Source organism: Cavia porcellus, unplaced genomic scaffold (assembly GCF_034190915.1).
Source record: "Cavia porcellus strain 051 isolate PalLab524CR breed Dunkin Hartley unplaced genomic scaffold, mCavPor4.1 scaffold_24, whole genome shotgun sequence".
Taxonomy (NCBI): domain Eukaryota; kingdom Metazoa; phylum Chordata; class Mammalia; order Rodentia; family Caviidae; genus Cavia; species Cavia porcellus.
Window position 1 is genome coordinate 14,950,130 of NW_026947507.1, and position 24,853 is coordinate 14,974,982.

General features: G+C 36.3%; 1 protein-coding gene across 19 annotated transcripts in view; it reads right to left on the reverse strand.

Annotated features, from left to right (window-relative positions):
* Tenm3 (teneurin transmembrane protein 3) overlaps positions 1 to 24,853 on the reverse strand; it is a 2,467,413-nt gene that overhangs the window by 427,417 nt on the left and 2,015,143 nt on the right. For 18 of the 19 annotated variants that reach the window (XM_063234704.1, XM_063234707.1, XM_063234699.1 and 15 more), the window contains one exon: positions 16,206 to 16,512. In XM_063234704.1, coding sequence (XP_063090774.1) covers positions 16,206 to 16,437 — 232 coding nt within the window. In that variant the 5' untranslated portion in view covers positions 16,438 to 16,512. Of the gene's footprint in view, positions 1 to 16,205; positions 16,513 to 24,853 lie in introns of those variants that run through there. The other variant, XM_063234715.1, reaches the window with a different exon arrangement.

Below are 24,853 nucleotides of genomic sequence, written 5' to 3' on the forward strand. Positions count from 1 at the left end.
AAAGTAATAAACTTTGGACTTGCAGTAATTAGCCTAGTGGATCTGATTAATGTTTCTGGGTTTTGTCTCTTATAAAACCCTATTTTCATAAAAATTAACTTTTCTCAGCACTAGTATTTCAGAAAACATGAAAAAGGGGCTTCAGATTCTTTTCATTTTTGTAAAATGACAAAGGGAGGGTGGGGCACTGGGGAAATGAAAATTTTGGGGTCTAACTAGAAATTCACAGCAGCATTAAGTGCTGAATGGTAAGACCATATGGTCATATTTCTTTTGAAGTCTAGGATCAGTTCCCATTATTCACTATAATGGCATCCAAGACTAAACCAAATTTCAGTCTTTAAAATTAAAAGCATTTTCCTCTTGGCTCTTCAATCTTCCTCTTTCACAATTTCCAAAATGTCTGAAGGCTTAACATATTTTGTAGTGTAAAAAATACAAATAAAAATAAAAGGAATAAAAAACTAATTGATTCCATTTAACTTCCAAAGCAAGATAAAAATGGTGCAGATTCACAAAATTAGTATTTTAATCAAAAGAGTAATACTACTTTTATACTTGTCCAATGCGATTAGTGACACTGTATAACCTTAACATTCTACAGTTAAGAAATATGAATTCAATTCTTTTGACCTATCTGGAACATACAGTGCACAGAAACATTTAAAAATTACCTATTATTTTAGTAATATTCTAGTAATGAAACTTCCTGCTGAAGTAACCTATATCTGAGATTTGAGAAGAGGTCTTTTTCTATTTGGAAATTAATGAAAATATCTAAAGGCATGGGTCCATCTGCACGCCACCAACTCTTCATTTTCTCAGCACAGCCCTGAATGTGTCACATATGTTATTATCTTGCTGGGCAAAATGTCTTTATCCAGCAAAACCTCACAGCACAACAGCAGCAGGGTTGATCATAAGAGAACATTGTGGTTATGGCTCAGTAGAGACCACGGGACTGATTGCCTTTGGCACCAAATGAAATCTCAGGCTGGCTGAAGCTGCGTGAAGGAAAAATACAAACCCCAAATTTGCCACATTCAGCTAAAGATGTTTGAACATGGTTTTGCTTTTATATCACTGTTTGGGTACATATTGTATGCAGATCTAAAGCAGACACATGTATGAGCTTTAAGAAACGCATTACCCACAAGCCTGAAGTAGATATGGCATATCTCCTTCGCACTCACCATGCTATCCTGCGCCCCAGCAGTCCCTCCCCAGAGGCAACCACTGCTCTGCTTTACTGCACTACAGATTAGTTTTGTCTCTTCTTTGAAAGTGATACAGATGGAGTCATACAGTATGTATGTATTCTGGGTCCTTCCTATTGACATCGTGTTGCTGAGGTTCTTCATGCTGCTGTAGGTATCAATAGGTAAGCTGCAATAAACATGCGTGTTCATGTGTTTTGAGTAATCACTTAGAATTTCTGGGTCAAGGGGGAGATGTTACTTTTAACTTTATCTATGAAGCTGCTAGTTTCTAGAATGGACATGCCATTTTATATTACATACTCTTATCAGTAATGCATAAGAGTTCCAGTTGTCCACATCTTCACCAATATTGAATGCAGTGGATCTTTCAAATTTTTGGCATTCTCGTGGGTAAAGAGTAGTATCTCACTGTGGTTTTAATTTTCATTTCTTTGATGATTAATGATACACTAGCAGGCATTTTTCATGTGCTTATTAGACATATGTATCTTTGTGTATCTTTAAAGTGACATTATATTGCCATATTGCAGTATTTCTCTTTAGTTATGAATTTTTAGGAGCTATTTTTATGTCTTATTGCACATGCAAAGACATGGAGAAGTACATACATAGAAAAATAGGTAATTTTCTCCTAGACTTGAGACTTGCCTTTTCATCTTCCTGTAGATATCATTTGATAAATGGAACTATTAAATTTTGATGAAGTCTAATTTATCAAGTTTTTCTGTTCAATTTAGCCCTTCCATACCCTTGCCAAGATATGTTCACCTATGCCAAGGTTGTGAAGATATTCCAAAACATGTTAACTTTTTTATTGTGGTTTTCTAGTGGCAAGCAGAAAGATGGAAGAATAGAGAAGAAAAATAATTCAGAGTGATGTTGGTTATTCCGAGGACTTGGAGCTCACTGAGTTTTTGACTGTGTGAGCATTTTACAATTCTAGGTCTCACTTTTCCTCCCCTATAAAATGGACTTAGCTCTAAAAGACTCACTAACAATGGCTTAAAAGTTTATTAAAATTAAATGTCCCTCAACCCAAGAATGCTTCACAGAGGCAAGAAAGAGGCAGCACAAGGACCCTGAGCCAAGGAGGGAGCAACAAGACCACGAGTCAAAGAAGGAAAAAATGGGGCTGGGATTTAGTTCAGTTGTGCAAGTACCTGCCTGGCAATGTGAGGTCATGAGTCCAACCCCCGGTACCAAAGTGAAAAGAAAAAAAAAAAAAAAGAGTTAACAAGAAGGAAAAAATACCCCGAGCATGGGTATTTTTTATTTATATTTCACTCCCATGCTGTCTCCTGGTCAAACTCCTCCCCTAAAGGCCATGTCTAGAGCTCATTCTGAACTGGAAGCTGACCATTAGGATAGCATGGTCATTAACCGGCTGACTTGTCTGGAAGGGTGTTTTTCTTCTGCATTTCTTAAAGTGTACAACCAACTTGCTGTGGTTCCAAAGCAGGGGTTATGTTCTGTGTTTGATCTTTTAGTGACTTAAAATTGGGATTTCTGCAAGACCAACTCTCTATATAATTTCTGTTTCTATTTTGCTGTTTATTCTTTTATTTCCTATACGGTTTTGTTTTGTTGTCAGTAATTCAATGGCTAAATTTTTGTTGTGTGTACCTCCTTTTTTTTTTTTTTTCTTTTTTTTTTTTGAAACAGGGTCTCTCTATGCAGTTCAAGCCACCTTAAGCTCACTTTGTAGCCCAGGCTGGTCTTGAACTTGCAACAATCCTCTTGCCTCAGCCTCCTGAGTGCTCGGAATGCAGGCATGCACCACCATGCCGGGGTGTTGTGTATATTTCCCGTGCTTTTATAAGAGTGTTTGGGTACAATTTCCTAAACTGCTTCTTTTCTATTTTGCTTTTTTCCTAAACTGGATTTCATAAATGTAAAGAACGTCCTCACTCTAAAGAAATGTGTTGTGTTTAGAAGTTGATGATGATCAGTATATATTTTCACATGAAAACAACGTATAGATGCGGGATGGAAAACATAGGTCACTAAGTTGTATGCAGTTAAAGAGCTGGAGCCTGAGCACTGTGGAACACAACTTTCATGTATGACACTGTCCCTTCGGAAACGTGTGCTTCTAATTTCAGCCATGGAGACCTCTCACACAGGAGTCTCTCCATGACTGCTCTGCTCTGCACCAGGAGAAACATCCCAAGCAAATCACTGGCGATCCTGAAGGACAATTAAGGTCGTGAGGGTCAGTGAATACTAGGAATTGTATACTGCGGCTGAGCAATTTGGGATTAGCTACTATTTCCCTAGACCAATAGGAAAACTGACGTATGTTTTCGTGTTCACTGACCATCTGAATTTTTCTTTTGTGAAATGTCTATTCATGTTATTTCCATTTCAGTTGTCCATTTTCAATTTGCAAGTCTCTCAACATATTATATATATATATATATGTATATATATATATATATATAATTATATATATTTAAATCTCACACATCACATGGACTAGAAATATATTTGTTAATATAGTGATTTTGTTTTTAGATATTTTAATTTAAATATGAAGGGTTTTAAATAAACATAATCATTTAAGTCTACCTTTTATTTTTTGTTTTCTGTTGTCATTAAAATTGTCTCCTCTACTCCTGGATGGATTCAGAGTCCTTGGAACAGGCTGTGTAGATACAGAAGCGTTTTCTCCTAGGCATCTTCTGTTTGAAAGACTGGAAAGCAAAAATAGTACATGCTTCCTCCTCTCATGCCGCCAAGAACGGCCCTGTATGACAGCTCTGAAAAAGGAGTGGTAGGAAGAAGTCTCCGGAGAGTAAAAAGACACAGTCCAATGTAGAGAAGAGGCCTCCTCGCCCTTGGGTTCACTGTTGTTTCAGAAAGAATATGAAAGTGTACCTACCACCCGGGGAGCCACAGGACAAAAGCCACATGCTACAGGCTGAGAACAAAGAGACAGAAGCAGCCTGGGTCCTTGGTGGCATCTTTGATCCCTGGATAGTCTGCCTCTGGAATTATTTGTAAGAAAATAATTCTCTAAGGTGCTATAGTCACAGTTTTTGGAGCTTCCCGCTATTCACGGTTCAAATCATTCCTGTCTTATTCAGTCTCCCAAATTAACTTCTAAAATCCTTATTGCTTTATTTTTTACATTTGTCTTTAATCCATCTTAATTTATTTTTGAATATGCTGAGAGATATGGGTCCAATTTTATATTCTTCCAGATGGATAACCAGTTGTGCCAGCACCATTTATCAAATCCTACTGAATAAAAAAATTCTTTTTATGTTAAATTTTCCTATATACTATGATCTATTTCTGAAAATTTAGTCTATTTTACCCATCTAATTATTATTATTTGTGTCAATAAAATATAAGTGTGACTATGAAAGTTTCATGATACTTTAGAAATTACATAAGGCCATTTTATCTTTGCTATTTTTCTTTTAAATATGTTTTTAAGCTATTTTCAAACATTTATTCTGCCACATGAGTTTCAAGATCACTTATTCCAATTAAAAATAACCCTAACTCACTGAGATTTTATATGACAGCTTTGATTTCTTTGCGTTCACTTAGTGCAAACTGACATGCTTATAATTTCAGTCTTCCTATCCAGTCTTTCCATTCATTCAGATCTTATTTTATGTCTTTCAATAATATTTATATATGCCTTCATATGGGTCCCATGTTACGTTTGTAAAATTCATTCCAAAGAATATTACTATTTGTTGCCTTTGCAATAGGACTTTTTTCTTGACTCCTATATTTAATCGATAATTGTTTAATAATTATTACTTAATAACATGCATTAATATTATTCTAAGCAGTTCATATACACCTTCTTACCTTATCATTATACTTTAGAATGATCTACATATAAGAAAACTGAAGTAGACTTGGAAGTGACTTATTCAAGCAAGTTATTTGGCCAAGATTAGGCAATGTGCCACTTAGCTAATGAATAGCAGGGCTGGGACTTAAGCACGGTCAAACAGACCCATAATCTCAGCTCGTACTCTATATTGCCCATGCTACCTATGTATTTATCTAGTATTTGTTCAAATACCAAATTCACTTCTGATTCTACATTTTTTATTTCTAGTGACACATGGTTTTATAGGTATATAGTTGTATATTGAACAAAAGTACTGATTTTAACTGTCCTCAAAACATATTCTTCTCATTCCAACTGTCAAAACATCTAGAACAATTTTGAATAGTGATTATAAATGAACTTTCCATATCCCCTGGATTTTAATTACAATGTCCTCATATTTTCCATTTAGAATGCTTTTAAATTTTTGAAGGGTCATTTTAAATAAAAGATCCACAGCATCAAGTCATTTTAAATATGACTATCATGTAATTTTTGATTTGTTAGTGAGATGTATGTATGTGTATGTATGTATGTATGTATTTGAGTCAGGGTTTTGCTATGTGCTTCAGACTGACCCTGAACTCATATGTAATGTAGGCTGACCTCAAACCCATGGTGATCCTCTTACGTCAGCCTTCTGCACGCTAGGATTATAGGCATGCATAATCAGTTCTGGCAGTGAGTTTTATTTTTATAAAGAATGGTTTCCAAACTTCATCTAAAACTGTTTCACCATCCAATGATAAGATAGTTTTTTTTGTACTTTGATTTATTCATCTAATTATGTTAATAGATTTCCTAACCTTGAAAAATTCTTGTGTCTTCACAAGACATTAGTAATCACTTAGTTATTAATTTGATGTAGGATATTATTCTTTTTATATATTGCTAGATTCTTACATGAAAATAGTTGTTTATAATTTTGACACACATATTGAGAAGCAATTTTGGCTTATACAGATTCTCTTTTTAGTATTTTAATGAAATTTTGTTACTAAGGTTATTCCAATTTCATAATGCACATTTCGATGCCTTTAATTTTCAGGAGGAGTTGTGTTTTTTTTTTGGTGCTTAGTAGCCTTTAGAATATTGGATTTAAATATATTTGAAAATTATATAAAATTTATATGGAATCTATTTGTTCCTCTTTGACATTTTTAAAAATTGTACTGAGAATTGAACCCAGGGCCTTCACATTGAGCTATTACTCCAGTCCTTCATTTTAAAATTTTTTTATTTTGAGATAGGTTTTTGCTAAATCATTTACTTGTCCAGGTTTGGCTGGAACTTGATCCTCCTGTCTCAGCCTCCCATAATATAGGCATTATAGGCATGATCTGTCTCTTTTTAAGATCCCTCCTTTTTTTTTTTTTTTTTGTACCAGGGATAGAACTCACAACCTCACACTTGCAAGGCAGGCACTTATGCCACTGAGCCAAATCCCTGGCATAAAATGCCTCTTTTAACCACCTTTCTAATCTCTTCTGAAATTACTGGTTTTGACAAGCTTTCTCCATGTTCTATCACTATTTAGATTAATCATATCTTGTCAGAAATAATACATTCCTCTAGAGATTTTAAAATTCACTGGTGAAAATAGTCCTATTTAGTTGGTGCTCTTCTGTATCTTTTCCATATCCTTATTTTTTTTCTAATTATTCCTTAATTAGGCTTAGGTGAGCCATTCACTTTATTAGACCTTTGTAAGAATGAGCTTTTTAATTTATTTTTAATTTTAATTTTATCTTTACTATTTAACCCTATTTTTAAGGTTTATTTTCCTGATATTTATCCATTTTAAAATGTCTAGTCAATTGCTTTCTCACTGGTTTTCAGTATGCAAATACATTCCTTAACAGTGTATTTATTCTATTATTATGGTTTTTAATATCTTGCATAAACTTCAGAAGAATTTTATTTTCATTATTTTATATTCCTTTTTAACCATGATCAAAGGACATCATAATCCACTGAAGAGAAGCATTTTTTGTTTATGTTTTTCTTATTTATGCCTAATTTTACAATCAAATATTTTGGCCTATAAAATTCCTTCCTTTTTTGCGTTTCTATTTGTGGCTAAATATATAAGCAGTTTCTGTAACTATTCCATAGAAACATGAAATACTGTATTTTTCTTACTTGATAGTATAAACTTATCTACCTATCTAGTCATAACTACCTGGGTTTTAATTTTTTTAATGAGAAACTGGAGATTGAATCCAGGTTCTCTGGGCTACATCTCCAGGTCTTATTTAATTTTTATTTTAAGATAGAGTTTCATTAAATTGCACTTGCTAGACTGAAACTTGTGAGCCTCCTGCTTCAGCCTCCCACAATGGTGGGCCTACAGGCATGCATCTCCCAACCCATCTCTGAAAGTTTTGATTAATATTATGAAGTTATCTTAGTTTTTAGATATGCCGGATTCTGAAGGAAATGAATAAAAATATCCCACTCTAAACCTTTCTTTTTAAATCTAATTGTTTTTTTTATAAATCTACCTGTTACATTGTTTAATGGATGCAATTTAAGATGCTCACCCTTTGTGCAGGTTCTTTTATCTTTTATTTAATGGGCCCCTTTATCCTGTTTAGTTTCTACAATAAATTCTACCATTCCTGCTATTAATATTGCCACTCTGGCTTTCTTTCTGTTTGTATATACCTGCTCTCTTATTAATCTCAATCATTTTCCATGTTAGTGTGTTTCTTATAAATACTAGTAATTTTCATGAATCAACTGAATAGTTGTTAAAACTACCTTTATAGTTCATATATGTAGTATAGACTTGATTCCCTTCATCTTGTTTTATGGTTACTCATAATTTTCCTGTTTCTCCCTTTTCCTGAGCTGTTGTGGCTCATTTGGTCAGATTGCCCTTCACTGCCTTTCCCCTCTAAGTAGGTGGGGCTCTTCTGCTCTTTTCATTCCACTAATGGTTGCTTTCCCTTTCCTGATATTCATATTCAGATACGCGTTTTTCATTGTCACAGAAATGCAAGATAGCAATTATTTCCCACCACTAAAGTTCTATTTCCTAACTGTTTTCACTTCTTCAGATGAGGTGCAGTTTTGAGCATTTTTACTTCCCCTTCCATCTTTCCCAGCTACTGGGTTTCGCTGAGATTGATAAGGACTGATAAAGATGTTTAGTTCTGCTCTGTTGTTAAGGTTTCCACTGCTGTGCTCTACACATTTGCAGATGCTCCATAATCGTCTGAGACCTGAGATGTAACTAGATGTTGTATCGTAAAGCTGCTTTCTCATCACCTCTTGTCTTCAGAGGCTTGATTCTAATTCAATTGGCATTCCGCCTTCAATACTATGGTGTACAAAATTGATACAGTTTCTGAATCTCTGCATTCCCTAAATATGTTTTATTCATCCTGAGAGAGGAACGATATTTATAGAGATTCAGAACATGCTACCCCAAAATATGGCACCTTGGCATCTGAGAGACTCACAAAGGCAAGAAAGTTCCTCTCAGCTTTTCCTGCGCTTCTTTGACTTGATGCAGAGCATTAAACTGAGGATGGTTACTCCAAGCATCTCTAGTCCATTTCCCCTCAAGCAGCTCATAAGACTCATTGTGTTAGGCACTTAGCAGGTAATTCGAAAGGCAGTCACCCATGCTCCAGTGGGAAGACTGCGGACCCTTAACATGACTTGTGGATGTTCCTTCAAAGCTGTTTTGTTGGGGGTTTTCTGTTTCAAAGATGGCCTCCAGAGAGACTCACATGGAACCAGCCAAAGTTGTTATTCTGACTCTTCTTGCATAACCTAAAGTAAATGTCGCTCATTATAATTCTAAATCCTTTGCCCAGAGGCATTCCCATATGACTTGTTAAAAAATATGTGATGTGCTTGAACTGAGCATGCTCTGTAGTGCACTTCCCTTTTCATGTGATGATGCCTTTCCTATATGAACACATATTAAGTTTCCCCAATAAAAGCCGCTTGCTTTCTTTGTTCAGGGAGGTACTGCTTTGAGAATTATCCCTGGTGCTCTGTTTCCTTGCTATAATTTATAAACCTTTCTTCACATTTGTCTCTGCCTCATGCTTACTGGCTTGCATTCAACAAAGGGAAAACCAAATGCATATGATTATAACTGGAGAGGTATCTTGCTATACTCAAGTGAAAAGAACATCTTTTTCTCTAAAGCCATGGGAACACAGAGAAGAACCTGAATATACAGGCCTTTCTCAATACTTTCTAGCTACCTCCCTCCAAAGGGCAGGTAGGGGCCTTCCCTGAAGTTATCTCACTAAGGGAAGTTCCTCCTCCAAAAGGAGTGTAACTTTCATGGAACTTTTAAAACCTCATTTAACATAGAACATTAACTTATAGCAAAATAAACATAGAACATTAACTTATAGCAAAAGGAAACCCAAGATCTGATACCTCGCCCAGAAAAACTGTGTGCTACAAACAACCAGGAATTTCTTGAGAGGGCTGTTTGTATAACAAGACAGAGAGACTATTTGTATAACAAGACAGATTTTGCTCATGGAGCAGTTTCTCCTCGTGTCCTCCCATAACCTGTCACCATGTTCTCCCCAGAACTCCAAGTCCGTACTTCCTTCCATAGCTTAGACTGCTGTTTAAGCTGCAACCATCTGGCTTTTCTTTGGGTTCCGTGTTCTGTGTGATTGCCATAAAACTGCACACTAATAAACTTGTATGCCTTTTCTCCTGTTGATCTATTGTCAATTTGTTTCCAAAACTCAAATTATTGAAACTTTAAGAAGTAGAAACAAAAGTTCTCTTTCCCTTACACTACCAGAAGACCATACCCAATTTGTCTATACTTCCCATGACTATCCATTTCATCAAACCTAAGCATGAAAATACATTTGGCCATTTCTTTGGGTCTTCATTTCCTTTCGAAAGCTCCCACAGCATATAAACCTGCATACTTTTCTCCTGTTAATCTCCCTTCAGTGGCCAGTCATGAACCTAGTGATAGGTAACAAAAGGTATCTTTCCTTCCCTAGAACATTGTCTCTGTATATAATAACGACAATATTCTGTCTGCAGTTTTTTTTTCTCTTGGTACTTATTATTACACTCTCTTCCAGCTTCCATTGTTGCAGATTAGTATATTCATTATTAATTTTAGACTTACTGGTTTTTTTTTTCTTTTTTCTGGTACCAGGGATTGAACTCATGACCTTGTGTTTGTCAGGCAGGTGCTTATGCCACTGAGCTAAATCCCCAGCCCCATTTTTCTTTTAAGCAACAAGAAAAGTAACTTGTTTTTTCTCGCTTGAATCTTGTGAAATGTTTCCTACTTTGTTGTGTTTTTGTTTTTATTTTTGTAATGGAAATCAAACTCAGGACCTTGTGCCTGCCAGGCAGGAACTATGCCACGGAGTTACATTCACAGCCCTGTAGAATGTTTTTATTACTAAAAGTAGAGACATTTTCTAGGATATGCTTAAGGGTGTGTATTCATACATGTTCATAGTAAATGTGTTTTCTGTTTTAGTTTTTTTCTTTTATTTGGTCTTCAAAACCATTAATTTGGATTTTATCATTGATTACACTTTCTTTGTTGTGACTTGCCTCTAAATGGTCCCCAAAGTCTCATGAGTAATAGTGGGGCTTATCAGAGGTGGCTGGATCTGAGGAATGTGAATATAGGTTAAGGATGCGTGATAGCTAAATTGGTCCGCTGTTTGATTTAGCATGGTTCTAGGTGTGGATAATGGGAAAGCCCATACTGGGTATGGGTGGAATCAGTCATTAGGTTTGTAGCCCTGATGGGATAAGAGGAAGTGGCAGGCTCCTTGCTTTGCTGCTTTTTTTAAAAGTCTGTTCTGTCATGGACTTTCTCTTCTGCCATAATGTCTTGCCTTCAAGCCAGATGAGTATGAATCGAAAACTGTACAAACTATAAACTAAAATAACCCTTTCCTCCCTTAACTTTGGATGTCAGGGTATTTTGTCTCATCAATGAGAAAAGTAACCAATACACGCTTTTCAACCAAACTATTTTACTTTCTTTTTTTTTGTTCTTTGGCATTGGTAACTGACCCCAAAGGTCTCACGCATGCTAGGCATGGGTCTACAACTAAGCTACATGCCCTATCCCCAGCTCTTTTTAATTTTTAGTTTACAACTTATGGCTTTTTCTCTAGCCATTTGATTATTATTGTTCATTTTGCTGGTTTTTTTTTTTTTTTCTGTTGGTCTTGGTTTTCCATCAGTGAAAAAGCCCCTTGTTATAATCTTGTATTTAGGTTCAAGCTGTCATCTCTTATCTCCATTACTCATTTTCATTTTCTGATTCCTAATCTGTTTACATCCTATCCCATTTCTTGCTTGCTGGGTACCAATAACCATGTTGTTTTCCTGTGTGCTTTCAGAAATAGGGAGACATTCTGTCAGATTCTAAGGACAAATCTTTCTATTCCCTAATTTGTGTGGCTGCCACTTTCAATATCAGGAGATGGAGAAATGAATCTGTTTACATTCTCCCAGCTCCTGAGAGATCAAGGAAACAAGGCAATATTAACTCAAATAGGATGAGAGAGACAGAGACAGAGGTGGAAACAGAGACAGAGACAGACTTCTTGCAACCACAGAATCACTGCAGTCTTTCATCTTCACCCGATTCTAAGGTTTCACCTATCCCAAAGGGTAAAGTACCTGCACCAGCTTGTACCTTAGCATTCTAATAGATTTTATGATCTCATTTATACCCTAAATTGCTCAACTCAGTGGAGGCAAGGATTTGGTTGAGTAGATCATGCATCATTCACACTTCTTGCATGCCACGATCAATCCTGGATACATACTCAGAGCTCAGACTGTTTCTCCCTTGGTGAAGGGCAGCTCTAGCACCTTGAATATTGCATAAAAGATAGACTAAGGCTGGAGATGGTAGCTCAGGTGGCAAAGCACTTGCTTAGCATGCATGAGGCTTCTGGTTCATCTCTAGCAAGGGACAAGTTCTTAAAAGACTGGGATGTAGGTCAGGATGTAGACCACAAGGCAAGTTCACTAGCAGGGATTCAGGGCTTCTGGGAACTACATTTTTTTCTTGTCTTTGTTCTTTCCCTAGCAGAACTCCCACATTAAACTTGAATTATCTTTGGACCAACAATATCATAGGATGGAAAGCAGAAGCCGTGCTCGTGGGAGCTGGGGACTACTGATAAGAATGAAGAGAAGGCAAGCCCCAAAGAGAAGACTCCCTGGGAGCAGAACAACATGCAAAGACGACTAAGGTGAGCCACACTTGGCAGTCAGCGGATGCCTGTCTTTGTTAATATACCTTCCCCATCCCCTTCTCTTTTTTTGCAAATGCAATTTCTATTTTGATTTCAGTTAAGTACAAATATGGATATGATTCTGTTTTTTTTTTAATGTAAAAACCAATAACCTGCTGAATGTGATGGCATATGCCTGTAATCTCATCACTGTGAGAGCTGAAGTAGGAAATGGAAAGTTCAAATATGGCCTGGGCACTACATTGTTTTCCTGTGTGCTTTCAGAAATAGGGAGAAAGTCTGTGTTTATGAGATTCTTTCTCAAAACAGAAGAATAAAACAATTACTGTGGACGCTGCCCAGTGCAAAGGCATTGTGTCCAATCCCTAGTACTGAAAAAACAAAACAAAACAAAAAAACCAGTAACCTTCCTCCCTACTACCATTCTAGAAATGAAGAATAAGTTATAATCTTTTCATTTAAAAATTCTGAGATTCACAACCCTAACACCAACAGCTGACTACTAAACACTTTGTGTTAGGACTGTCTCAGAGATGGTTACTTTGAGGACTTGGTTCAATGGAACAAAGCATTCTCATTTCCATCTCTTTTCAAAATCTACACTTATGGCAAACATTCCTTGTTGGATTTGATAAGAATTCTTGTTTGGTCAAGAATACTGCAGGCGCATATAACACACAGAGAAGTACAGGAAGAAAAAAAGAGAGAAAAGAGAATCTTTTATTTTATCACTTGTCCATGACCATGGGATGATCTTGTACAGCTGTTTCATAAGAAATGTGTCTCAGACCTGACAGGATAAATTCTCTTCAAAGATGAATCAAAGAAAATAGTATCCAAGAATGCAAAACACGCCATTGTTACTCTAACCCCATCACACCTATAAAACGCTTCATAGCTGCTGGAAGAGCAACTAGTTCCATCGCCCATAAGCCACATGAAAGGTTTTAAATAGAGAGCTCTGTGAGATCCAGTCAAGTTACACATTACTGTGAAAATGAAATCATCCTCAGCTTTACAGCATCTAAATATAACATGTAATTAACAGTAGTCACCTGTCAGTCAGTAAAGCCATAAAAATGATTAAAATCAAGTCTAATGACAAGCCATAAAGTTGATTGATAAAAATAAAAAATACTGTATTTTGAAGATTGGAATTCTCCATGTAAGTTGCACTAACAGGGTCTCCGGGTCTCCTTCCTCCCTGGCTGAAGTGGCACGTTCCTGTGTCGCTGGGGGAGAAAGTGGGCGCAGGACTGATGGGCTGTTTCAAAACTCCACGGACAAGCTAAATTGGCGTGATTCTTTGGAATTGTTTCAAAGATCTCTGGCTATTATTAATATTTTTAATCTTTCATTTTTATTATGTGTATGATGTCAGGAGCTGTGTCAGGAAGCACATTTTGTCAATTAAATAATTAATCCCACAGCATAATAGTCAGTAAGGAAAAATTGACATTTGTCAGGTTCAAAGAAAATGAAAGCCTGAGAGGATTTTTCATTACACTTGTTCAAAAAAAAAAAAGGAAGAAAGAAAGACAAAAAAATCTGATAGCCGACTTCCCTTACTCATTCCTCTCATACACCTCCTACTCCAGCTACGAACACTTCCCGCATCCAACTAACAAAAAAGAGTATTTCTAACTCCTCTATTGCCGTCATCCTCACCCACCCCATTACAAAGATCACTTTTACTTCCTACAGTTGTCATGAATTTGCTCAGTTTTCACTATGCATACCATCACAGTTAAATGAAGACCTGAAGATAACTAACTCCAATGTGCCAAAGCGCAGTTCTAACACTGAGCTTCCTGGTTCTCTGTTTTTTTGACTTTGGCAACTGCAGAGATCCTGAGCCCCAGCACTGGAAGTAGGTCGGTGACGGTTCCAGTCTCAGCTCCTCGCACTAGCCTTGGGATCTCCAGGACTCAAATCCCTGGTCTATGAGGTTATTGCCAGGCCCTGTCAGCAGGTGCCTATGCCCACCGCCTGCTTGGTGCGCTGGCCCACAGGAAGGGGTCACTATGCAGCAGCTGGAGTCAGCAGGACCCTGGTGTTTTCACTAGGTTCTAATTTATGAGCCTGATCAGTGACTGATGGCGCCTCCAAACGCTGCAGCTTGCTCTTCTTGCTTCTGCTCTTAAACCTCTTCTCACTATCCTACCTGGCTACCAACAAGAGGCCTCCATCTGCTGCCTACTCATTTCTCTTTCCTACGGTCGGTCGGTCCTTTTCCTTCCTTAGTCCTTGGCTTGTAGGGAGCTAACAGTACTGTTTGGTCCTCTTCAAACTTTAGTTCAGGGTTTCCACAGATGGTACCGCCAGTGTCGTCAACAACAGTCTGCACTGGATTAACGCTGCCTAGGAGGTGAAAATTTCAGCGTGCTATTTTTAAACCTGTTTAAGCATCCTGCGCGCTGCCAAAACTAAATGCTTGCTTGGGGTGGGGAAGAGCCCTTCCAGCGCACCCCACATGTGCTGCTTTTTCTCCTAATAGTCTTCACAGTGTAGGGCTGCCCGCCTCCCAACCGGGCACTAAGCTGTTATTTCTGTTACAGAAAGTAAGACTTTCACTGTGTTTAGATTATACGTATTTCTGTGTTACCTACTTTTACTTAATTGATGAAAAGTGTTTGCTGATCATCTATTTCAGTTGTGTAGACCATATAAGAGGGGAAAGTTGAGTTTAGAATTATAGTGCATGATAAAATGAACTAAAGCACTCTGACTCATTAAGAATACATATCTGAAATATGTCTTTCACTTGTCCTCTTAAAAATGGATTAAAATTTTAAGCAGTTTTGTCTTTTGCCATAGAATTTGCTATCAGTAATTAGTAAGACTTGCTTTAGGGAAAAAAACCTCTCTTTAGGAAATCAAATGCTTTTCTTTTATTATATAAACTTTTTTGGGAGAGAAAATATTATCTCAGTATAGTTAGGGTGGCTCTTTCCACAAGGCAGAGAAAACAATCGTGGAAAAATTTCAGACTTTGGAACAATTCATTACTTTATCACTTTTCATTAAATTTGTTCCTACCTACTATAAAACTCTTACAGTCTGTGATTGGGAAAAAATCAATATATTCTTTATTATCTGTTTAACCGACTTTTCTTCTTTCCCGATTAAATTAGCTAAAGGACACTAAGTTTTTGTAATGCACAATACAAACATAAGAGGATTTTACTTTTATTAGTAAAAAACTTGCCCACATCTCAAGGCTGTATTAAATGAAACACAACATAACTAACTGGATACTTAACTTAAAAACTATTGTCTTAAACACTAAAATCAATGACCAAGACATAGCGGATTATGTTACAGGAAGCCAGGATGTGTTAAGGTACAACCTTCATGTATCAGGGTGTCCCAGAGAAAGTAAGTGGAAAACTTCAGTGCAGGCTCTTGTGTAATAGTCACTTCCACAGAGCTGGGCTGGATGGATTAGATTATGGAGGATCATAATTGTTATTTTCTTAACAGGAACAGATGAATTTTCTTTCCTACAGCTTCTGTGCTCTAGTCTAACTATAAAAGCAATGTTTACGAGTGCTTTCATTCAGCTAAAAAGAAGCCCTAGAGACTTGAGGTTCAGCCTAATCACACATACTTTGGCCATGCATAGAACCGGAAACCTCACATGCACAGTGACTGTGAAGCTGTGGGCTTACTCTCCACATGAAATATTCTTGTCCAGGAGCCAGTGTGCTATTGGTGGCCTCCCATCCCTAACCTGAAATACTCCGTGATCATCTAATATCTCCAATTAGGATTAATGGATAGGACACCAAAATTGGAAATTAATCATGTCACCTTCTGGGAATAAATGTGACACCTACAAGTTAGCAACATTTGAGCATGCCTTGTCTTAATAGAACAATTACCTACCTTGTCTAGTATACTCGTCAGCTTCTCTGTGAACCAAATCCTTTACTCTGTTTCCATAAAGCAGGCGCGAGGAATCATGATCAAAAGCTTTCAAAGTTTCACTGGAACTATAAGACTTCTGCGTAGGGACCCTACACTCCTCATTGTCTGCTGAGGAATTTGTATACCGTCGTTCTTTTTCTCGTCTGCTCTTGGTCAGGGAGCAATAAGGCCTACGTTCTTTCACATCCATACTTCATTCCTTCTGTGTGCACATCGGTCCTGCTTGTTACAAATTATGCTCAGTGTTCAATTCTCATTGGCCTCTCTGTAAAGATAAAAGGTTGGCATGATGTCAGCATAATATTCATCTAAAAACTGACTACTCTCTACAGGTCTCCATCTGGAGGATGGTGGAAAACAATAGCCTTGCCTGTCTAGGAATCTTGCTTTCAACAAGAAATTAATATCTGTAAGACCTGTATAAAATGTTTTGTAACACAATAGGTGAGGCACATTTTCTACTAATGAGAACTATTATATATATTAAGCTACTATATCTGATTTTTCACATCAATAAAAATAATTTAAGATGAAGCTCAAATTTTACTATGGAAGCCAGCTAAATATAGGCTTCAATAATTTGTTAAATTTTCCATAGCAGTAAAGTTTTCTATTGTGGCACTTTCTCCATTCACAATTTTTTTGGGGGGAGGGTGGCACTGGGAATTGAACTCAGGGCCTTGTGCTTGCCAGGCAGGTGTTATGCCCCTGAGCTATATCCCTGGCTCCACTCACAAATAAATTATTTTTTCTTACCAAAACTTATACTACTTTTTTCTTTTTCAGTTTTTTAAAAGCATGAACAAATTGGAATAAAATTTTGTCAAATGCATTGCCTGTTTTATTCATTTTTGCAAAGATTTTTTTTCCTTCAGAGGGCACAATTTTCATGTTTTAAAGACCTAAATGCCGTAGAAAAAGATGTTTTCCCCTCATACCCCTCCTTAGAATTCGTTTTCCTCTCTAAGAAATGAATTTAATCAGCATACTCTGATATTTAAGGCAATTCAAGTGGCTAATTTGATGGGGGTAGCTTCCTGTAACCGCCCGTAGCAAGAATAACTTAAGAGGGAGCAAAGCAAATTGTGTTTTCTTTGCTTAGCTATTTTCTTTTTCCTGAATCTGCTGAACCGACAGTGGTCAGGGCAGGAGAAACAAGCTTTGCTGCACAAGATCTGAGGCCTGGAAGGGGTAAGAGTTGCCCAGGGATAAACTACATTTTAAAAGGTCCTGTTCTGTCTTGATTCTTTCTCATTTTGTCCTGTCTTGGTCTGAAGATCCCCCAGGGCTTACATGTCAGCCCTCAGTGTTTTTTTCCCAGCCTAACCCTACTTTCATAGATTTATTTTTTATTTGGGTGATTCCATAATTGACTTGAAATAAGTGATTCCCAGTTGGTCCCCAAGTCTTCGATATAACATCTTTAAGGCTGTGAATTCTATTTTGATATTTTCTTCCATGCAGAGTCTCTCTCCTGAAGAGTCTCTCTCCCATTCTTCATCACTGGCTATCATTAGACACATCTCACAGCTCTTTAATGTGCTTCCAACTTGGAGCTTTGTGGCTGACTCTGATTCTCCCATGTCGGCTCAGTTTACAGCAAACTTGTCAACAAGTCTTGGTTTTTTCGGCTTAGCATTACAACTTTTATACCTCTCCCTTCCAACGTTTGCTTTCCATCCAGCTACAAAAAAAGTGGCACAACTCTCTGGGCTGCAAGGATCACACATTTCCAGAGATTATACTGGGAAAAGTTTGGGCTGCTCCTTTATGGTACTTTCCAACAAAACTATATACCTCTTGTCTGGATGGTCAATAAAGAGCTCCCCAAATGGTGTCCTGTATTTCTCTGCTATTGAACTGAGCCAAGCTGTTCAAAGCAGTTACTAATATTTTAGTTTGGTGTTGGAATGTACTTTGATTTCTCTATCTTTGCTTCTTTTCCAAGAATCTTAAAGAAACAAAAAACTAAATCAGAGTGTGGTGATGTATGTTTGTAATGACAGTTACTCAGGAAGATGAGACCAGAGGATTACATGAGTCCAGACTGGGCAACACATAAATAATTCATAAAATTTAAAAACAATATTTTTCATTATCCTCAAATAGCTGCTCATAGAAATTGGATTCTTAATTGTACCTTTCTCTTTAAGTTTAAGGTAATCAAGTTTTAAGGTATGGTGATGGAGCTATCTTTACAGAAACAGGATTAAGACAAATAAATTTACTCTTTTTATATCAATAAATAGAAGTTATTTTAGATAAATATTCACTGAGACACTATCATGTGCTAAGAGTCTTTTCTGAAAGATGAAGAAGCAGGAATGAATAAAATAATGTCCTTGCCTTCATGGACCATACATACGTTCAGGCTATGCTCAGAAATATTTTTCCCAATTTCACTTTTGTAGAAAACTCACAGGATGCCACGGTTTGGACTAGGTTCCTACACTAGGTCCCACAGACCAAATTACAAATCAAACTAGTGTCACCCACCTAAGGTTCACCAAAGGAAAACTAAATGGTTGTCCATGTCCCCTGACCGGCAGAGAAAGTAAAAACAGCCAAGTTTCCTAAACCAGCCATTTTAATGAGATCAGTAAGATAATGATGCTACTTTTGCTTTAATACTTCAGAAAATGTAACCTTAAGTACCTGAAGCTAACCAAGCAGTTATTTTTCTATTGTTCTACCTCTTTGTCTTCACCTGACAAGGAAAGTAACTTGGAAGTGACAGATCCACCTTTTGTTCTTTGTTTTTATTTTTTATTTTTTTTTCAGCCCTTCTCTATTTATTAAATCAGCTTCTGTCTGCCTGACCTACGGAAACACTAATTCTATTTTATGGAATGAAGCATTGCCTGATTCTAGAACCCTAAGATGTAATCATTAATTGGCTTTAATGATCTCAGTGATCTTTAAACTAAATTGTTGTCATCTTGTCCTTTAATAGACTGAATAAAAATGTCTAAGTTCAAAAAAATTTTTCTTTCCAAAATAGTTTTGTCCTCTTTGGAAAAAAGGCCACATAGCTCAAAACTAAATGATCATCAAAAAAATCTTTTAATTGACTGCAAAATATAATGCAAGCATTTTCAGTAATAGACAGTTGGGCTTCAAAATCATTATAGGACTTTCTTTCCTAGCCCTAAGTTGGTACACATTTTAAAATAAATGTTGCTAAGAATGTGGCTTAGAAAATCATACCCCAAAGTATGGAGTTTTGCCATTCTGAATAATTTACTTCTGAATGTAAAAACAAATTCTTTTTATTGTGTGATTTTCATGATACAATTTTATAATCTTGTAAATAATATAGCCATAAAGTTCTTCAACATGATATGAAGTTCTTCAATACAACATATCATCACAATTAAAGCTACAATTTTGTAGCAATATTACCAAACTTTAAAAATCAATTGTTAATTATATGTTAACAAATTAATAATAAAACAGTAATTTTAGCATTTTTAGTTTTTGATGTTTCTTTCTTTGCGGGGAGGTTGCTGAGACTTCAGACTTATGATCACTGCCCAACAAGAACATTTTAGTTACTCTTGAACTTTGTAGACCAGTGATGGTGAACTTTTTAGAGATGAGTGCCCAAAATGCAACGGAGCTCACTTACGTATCACCAATTGCCACACCCAATTAAACCTGAATACTGAAATTGCAGTTTAGGGGGGAAAAAGGTTACACATTAACTTCTTTTGTCTTAAAAAAAAGAAGAAAAAAACAAGTAACACACATGCCATATGTTTGCTATCACTGTTACAGACCATCTCAGGCACAATATCTGAGTTTTCATTATTTGCAAGCAACTCTCCAGTTCCCTAATAAATCAAGGTACAGTATTCAAATATATGATCAAAGACAAAGGCAATTTGATCTTGGATATTCAAAATAATAAAAAGCCCTTTATATCTGTCATTCCACTTTTGTACATAGTTCAAACTTTTCAAGGATTTAATCTACACTGTGATGTTTGCAACTACTGATATGCTTCTGCTGCAAGTCAATGAGTTCAGTAGATTTCAAAAGGCAGTTTTCTATGTTATCTCCCCACTCAGAGCTGAGGACGAGAGGGTTAAGAAATGTAGCTGCTAAACGGGTGCTAAATTGTTGGAGCACTTTGATGGTGACTGTGCGGTTCCATACAAAGAAGGGTCACTGTGTACATATTCAGCATAAAGAACTTAATGAACAGGACATGAGCTGAATCAGTACAGGCAGAGCCTTTGAAAAATAAAGAAAGCTATTAGAAAGTTGACCTAAACTTTTGATTGAACTGGCAAGCATACAACAATATCAAACTGATTAGGTTAATTTTCATTCCCTCCTTGAAAATCAACTCAGTGACTAATCATAATACTCCTCTTGAAGTCACAGCTGTTCTTAAAGCAAATTGCAATACTTAATATAGTTGGTGCCAACTTGTGATGGTTTAACTTAATTTTTTGAGTATCTGATGGAGCGAAAGCAATAAATATTTAATAGAAACTGTATTTCAAATTTTAAATTTTGATCTTTTCCTGGATTAGTGTCTTGTGGTGTAATACTGTCTTGTGACGCCGACCAGTGGTAGGACACATTCATAAAGTAAGCAATCAGTATTGTATACTGTGTTGTTAAATTCTGATATTCAGTAGGTTTAGTGTATTAAATTCAGGCTTTGTTCATTTTGTTTTTCTCAGACCATCTCACTCAGTTGACCAGGTTGGCCTCAAACTGCCAATCCTCCTGTCTCAGCCTCCTGAGTGTTGGAATTAAAAGTATGCACCACCGTATCTGGTTTACATGCACCTTTGAATTATGATATTTTCAATTTACAAAGAGTTTGTCAAGATTTAACTCCATCATAAGTCAAGGATACCTATACTTTGAAAAATGTGTTTTCTACCAAATGATTGAATAGCAGGCTTTTCTTAATTTATGGACACTAATTAGAGAAATAAATCCTCTCTTTGAGATACGGTATCTAAATATACTTTGAAATTTGGCTAGAAAATTGAACCTTATTACATTGTTACATTTCCCTATCTCTAAAGAAATGCATCTTACTTTAACTGGAGTTTGTATATTTCTAAAACCCTTAATGACAATGATTACAATTTTTTCAGTTCTATGACAAGCAGCATGTCTAAAATCAATTGCAGTTTTAAAATTCCATGAGCTAAAATAAAAACAAATATACTAACCCAAGGAAAAATTCATTCATGCCTCTGTTGTTATCTCCTATAAGAACTACAAACTCTTATATGTTATCTTGAATGATTTTCTACGTCCTGTCTATTTTATTATGCTTTTAAAAACTCACTGAAAATAACAAGTAGACTTTAGAGAAACAAACTTACCATAAAACATTTTAAAGATTTATGTTAAATTCTTTATACACAAAACCAAGAAATTTTCTCTTCTTGTTACTCACAATTCATATTCCCCTAGTAAGTTTGTGTTTATAAATTATTGCCAGTTGTGTTAATCAACAGCAGATACAACTTTGCATACACTATAAAAATTTCAAAGTGCTTTCTTTATTGAATAGCTAGATTAACACCAATTGAACACAAGAGAAAAATCAATCCTTACTGTTGGTTTTAGAGGAAATTGTGTTTCCTGAGGCAAATTTACAAATCAAAGAATTGAAACAATTAAGGACAAAAATAAAATCGTTTACAGTGACTTTTTTATAATGCTACATTCAAGCATAACTAGGAGTTGAGTTTATAGTTTCAGACAGTCAAATGAAAGAGAATGTAACTATCATGTTTGTGGTACAAAGTGAAAGAAAAATTCTTCAAGGAACGATAAAGTGGAGTTTATTATGTATGACTAATAAAAGTAAAAGAAAGCTTGCTGAGAAACTGAAGTACAGAGAAAAATAAATATGATGAATATTATTGGTTGAGAAGGTAAAAACTTCCTTTAAATGTGATTGGTAATAAAGATAATAGTAAGTGGCAATGATAAATAAGTCTGCTACTGCATCCAGCCTAGATGGAGTAAGAGGCACCAGATTTATGCTTCTGTGTCATGCAACAAAATAGACAGAATACCTGGAATGAGAGTTTTCAAGCCCTAGACTTCAAGCCATGAAGGACAGCGAGCCTTGAAACACTGGAAACAAACAAGGCAAACCCTTAATTATCTCTGCTTACTGCCTTGATGGTTTCCAGACTGTGCTGCACAGGAAGAAGAAACCTAAGCAGAGCTCAGCAGGTGTCTTAAACAGCTGGAGCTGGAACCAGGAGACTAGGTGGTAAAAATCTGCAGTACCAAGTGTTGAGGAGAGAAAGGGATGCATGAAAAAAAAAAAAAAAAAAAAAAAAAAAAAAAAACAACAACAACAACAACAACAAAAAAAACTGGGAAGGTCTTCGGAGGGTCCCTGTTAAGAATTCAGCAGAATGGGGGCTGGGGATTTAGCTCAGCGGCATAAGCGCCTGCCTTGTAAGCAGGCAGTCGTGAGTTCGATCCCTGGTACCAATAAAAAGGAAAAAGACAAAAAAAAAGAAAAAGAATTCAGCAGAATGGCAATCAGCAAATGTATGAGGAGACCACGAGGCCAGAGAAATGATACTTTGGAAGTATGACAGTAGCAGTATCAACAGGATGACATGAGCAGTACTGGTATTTTGGAAAGAAAAGTATCCTTTTCCTGCGGAGCCAGCCTATAACAGGATGTTTGGGATATTCCCAGCCTCTACCCACTAGTTGCCAGTAGCACCTTGCAGTCCTGATAATCAAACATGATTCTGGGGCAAAATGATCCCCTTTCAAAAGCACTAGATTTAGAGTAAAGAATCTATGATTCTTTTGAAGATTAGTGTCTGTTACTACCAGTCATAATAGAAAAAGTTCATAATTCAACGACTTTTGGGCCATGTATGTAGAAAGAACTTGCCTGGGTTGTGGAAAATAATTAACATCAGACTAATCATAAATCTTTTCTAGCTAACAAAACAAAACCAGAAAGGATCAAACTATTTCCAAACTACTTAGCTGCCCCTATGAAAAGGCTCAAAAATACTGTAGAACTACATACAAAAACATTCAGCACTCAGAAAGATAAAATTTATAATGTCTATCATTCATTCGAAGATTATCAGGCATGCAAAGAAGCAGAAAAATGATGGAGAGAGAAATCAGTTGCAATTGATCCAGAAGTGACATCGGTATAACAGAAATAAGTAAGGATATGTAAAGTTTTCATAAGAGCATCTGATGTTTTTGAAAAATTAAAAGGAGACATGAACTACATAAAAATAGTAGTCAAAATTTCTAGAGGAAAACTATTATATCTGGTAGGAAAAATAGACGGAGTGAGATTAAGGCCAGGTAAGATGCTGCAGAAGACAAGAACTATGAATTCTAAGAATACTAATAGAAATTATACAGAATAAAGCACAGAGAAAGAGAATGGATGGATAAATAAGTGAATAAGTCATTGGTGAGGCAAAATTATTCTAAAAGGCCAATATAGACACAAAGTAGAATTCCTGTAGGAAGCCTGGCACAGTGGCACGCATCTACAGTCCCAGAATGTGGGAGGCTGAGACAGCAGAATGGAAAAGGGCAAGCCCAGCCGGGGTTACACAGCAAATTCAGGCCAGCCAGCACTACACCATGAAACCATGTTCCATTAGAAAAAGAAAGAAAGAAAAGAAAAGAAAAAGGAAAAGAACTTGGGTGAGTACAGACAGGAATTAACAGAAAATATTTGAAAAGAAAAGAAATAAGTTTTAAAAATTTTCACACTCTAAAACTTGTAGACCTCTTAGAGTTTCACTTGACCCCAAGCCCAAGAAATGGAAAGAAAAATACATCAAGGTGTTTTATTATAATTGAAATTATTTAAAACCAGTAATGTCATTTAAAATGTCATTAAAATGGCATTTAAAAGCAAACACAGGAAAAATGTATGTCATATAGAGAGCATTTCAATGGAAATAATATAAGCAAAAATACAGTAAAGAAGCAGCTTTAAAATACTAAGAGAAAAAAAAAAAAACTGTCTCCATAATTCTACATCTAAAATTTATACCTCAAAAATTGAGGTGAAATACATACCTTTTCAGTTTCACAAAAGCTGATAAATCAGCAAACATCCATCACAAAATACGTAAAGGAAGCCTTGAAGGGAAAAGGAATATGCATCATATAGAAATATGGATCTTTGAAAAGAAGTGAACAGCACAAGAAAACATGTATACAGCTAACATGTAAGCACATACGCTATTTTTCTTATTTAAATCTCCTTAGAATATAGATATCTGAGCTCAGTACAGGTACGCATAGAACACTCACAGTGAGGGTCAGGCAGCAGAGCTTGGCAGGCTCCACACACTGCCAGATGCCTAAGAGAAAAGGTCAGCTTGGCCTAGGGGAAGAAGGAGCCCACAAGGAGATGGGCAGGTAGGTAGTTGGCCATCTGTGCCTGCAAAAGTGAAAGCAAAACCAGAAAAGGCAGCGGTAAAGGATAAATCTTTGGACAAAAAAGTGCAAAGATGAGGGAAAAACAGATCAAAGGGAAAGTAGCCCAAAGCGGCTAACCAAGAAATTAGAGCTTTACCTGCAGAAAACAGGAACTAAAAACAAGAGAATTC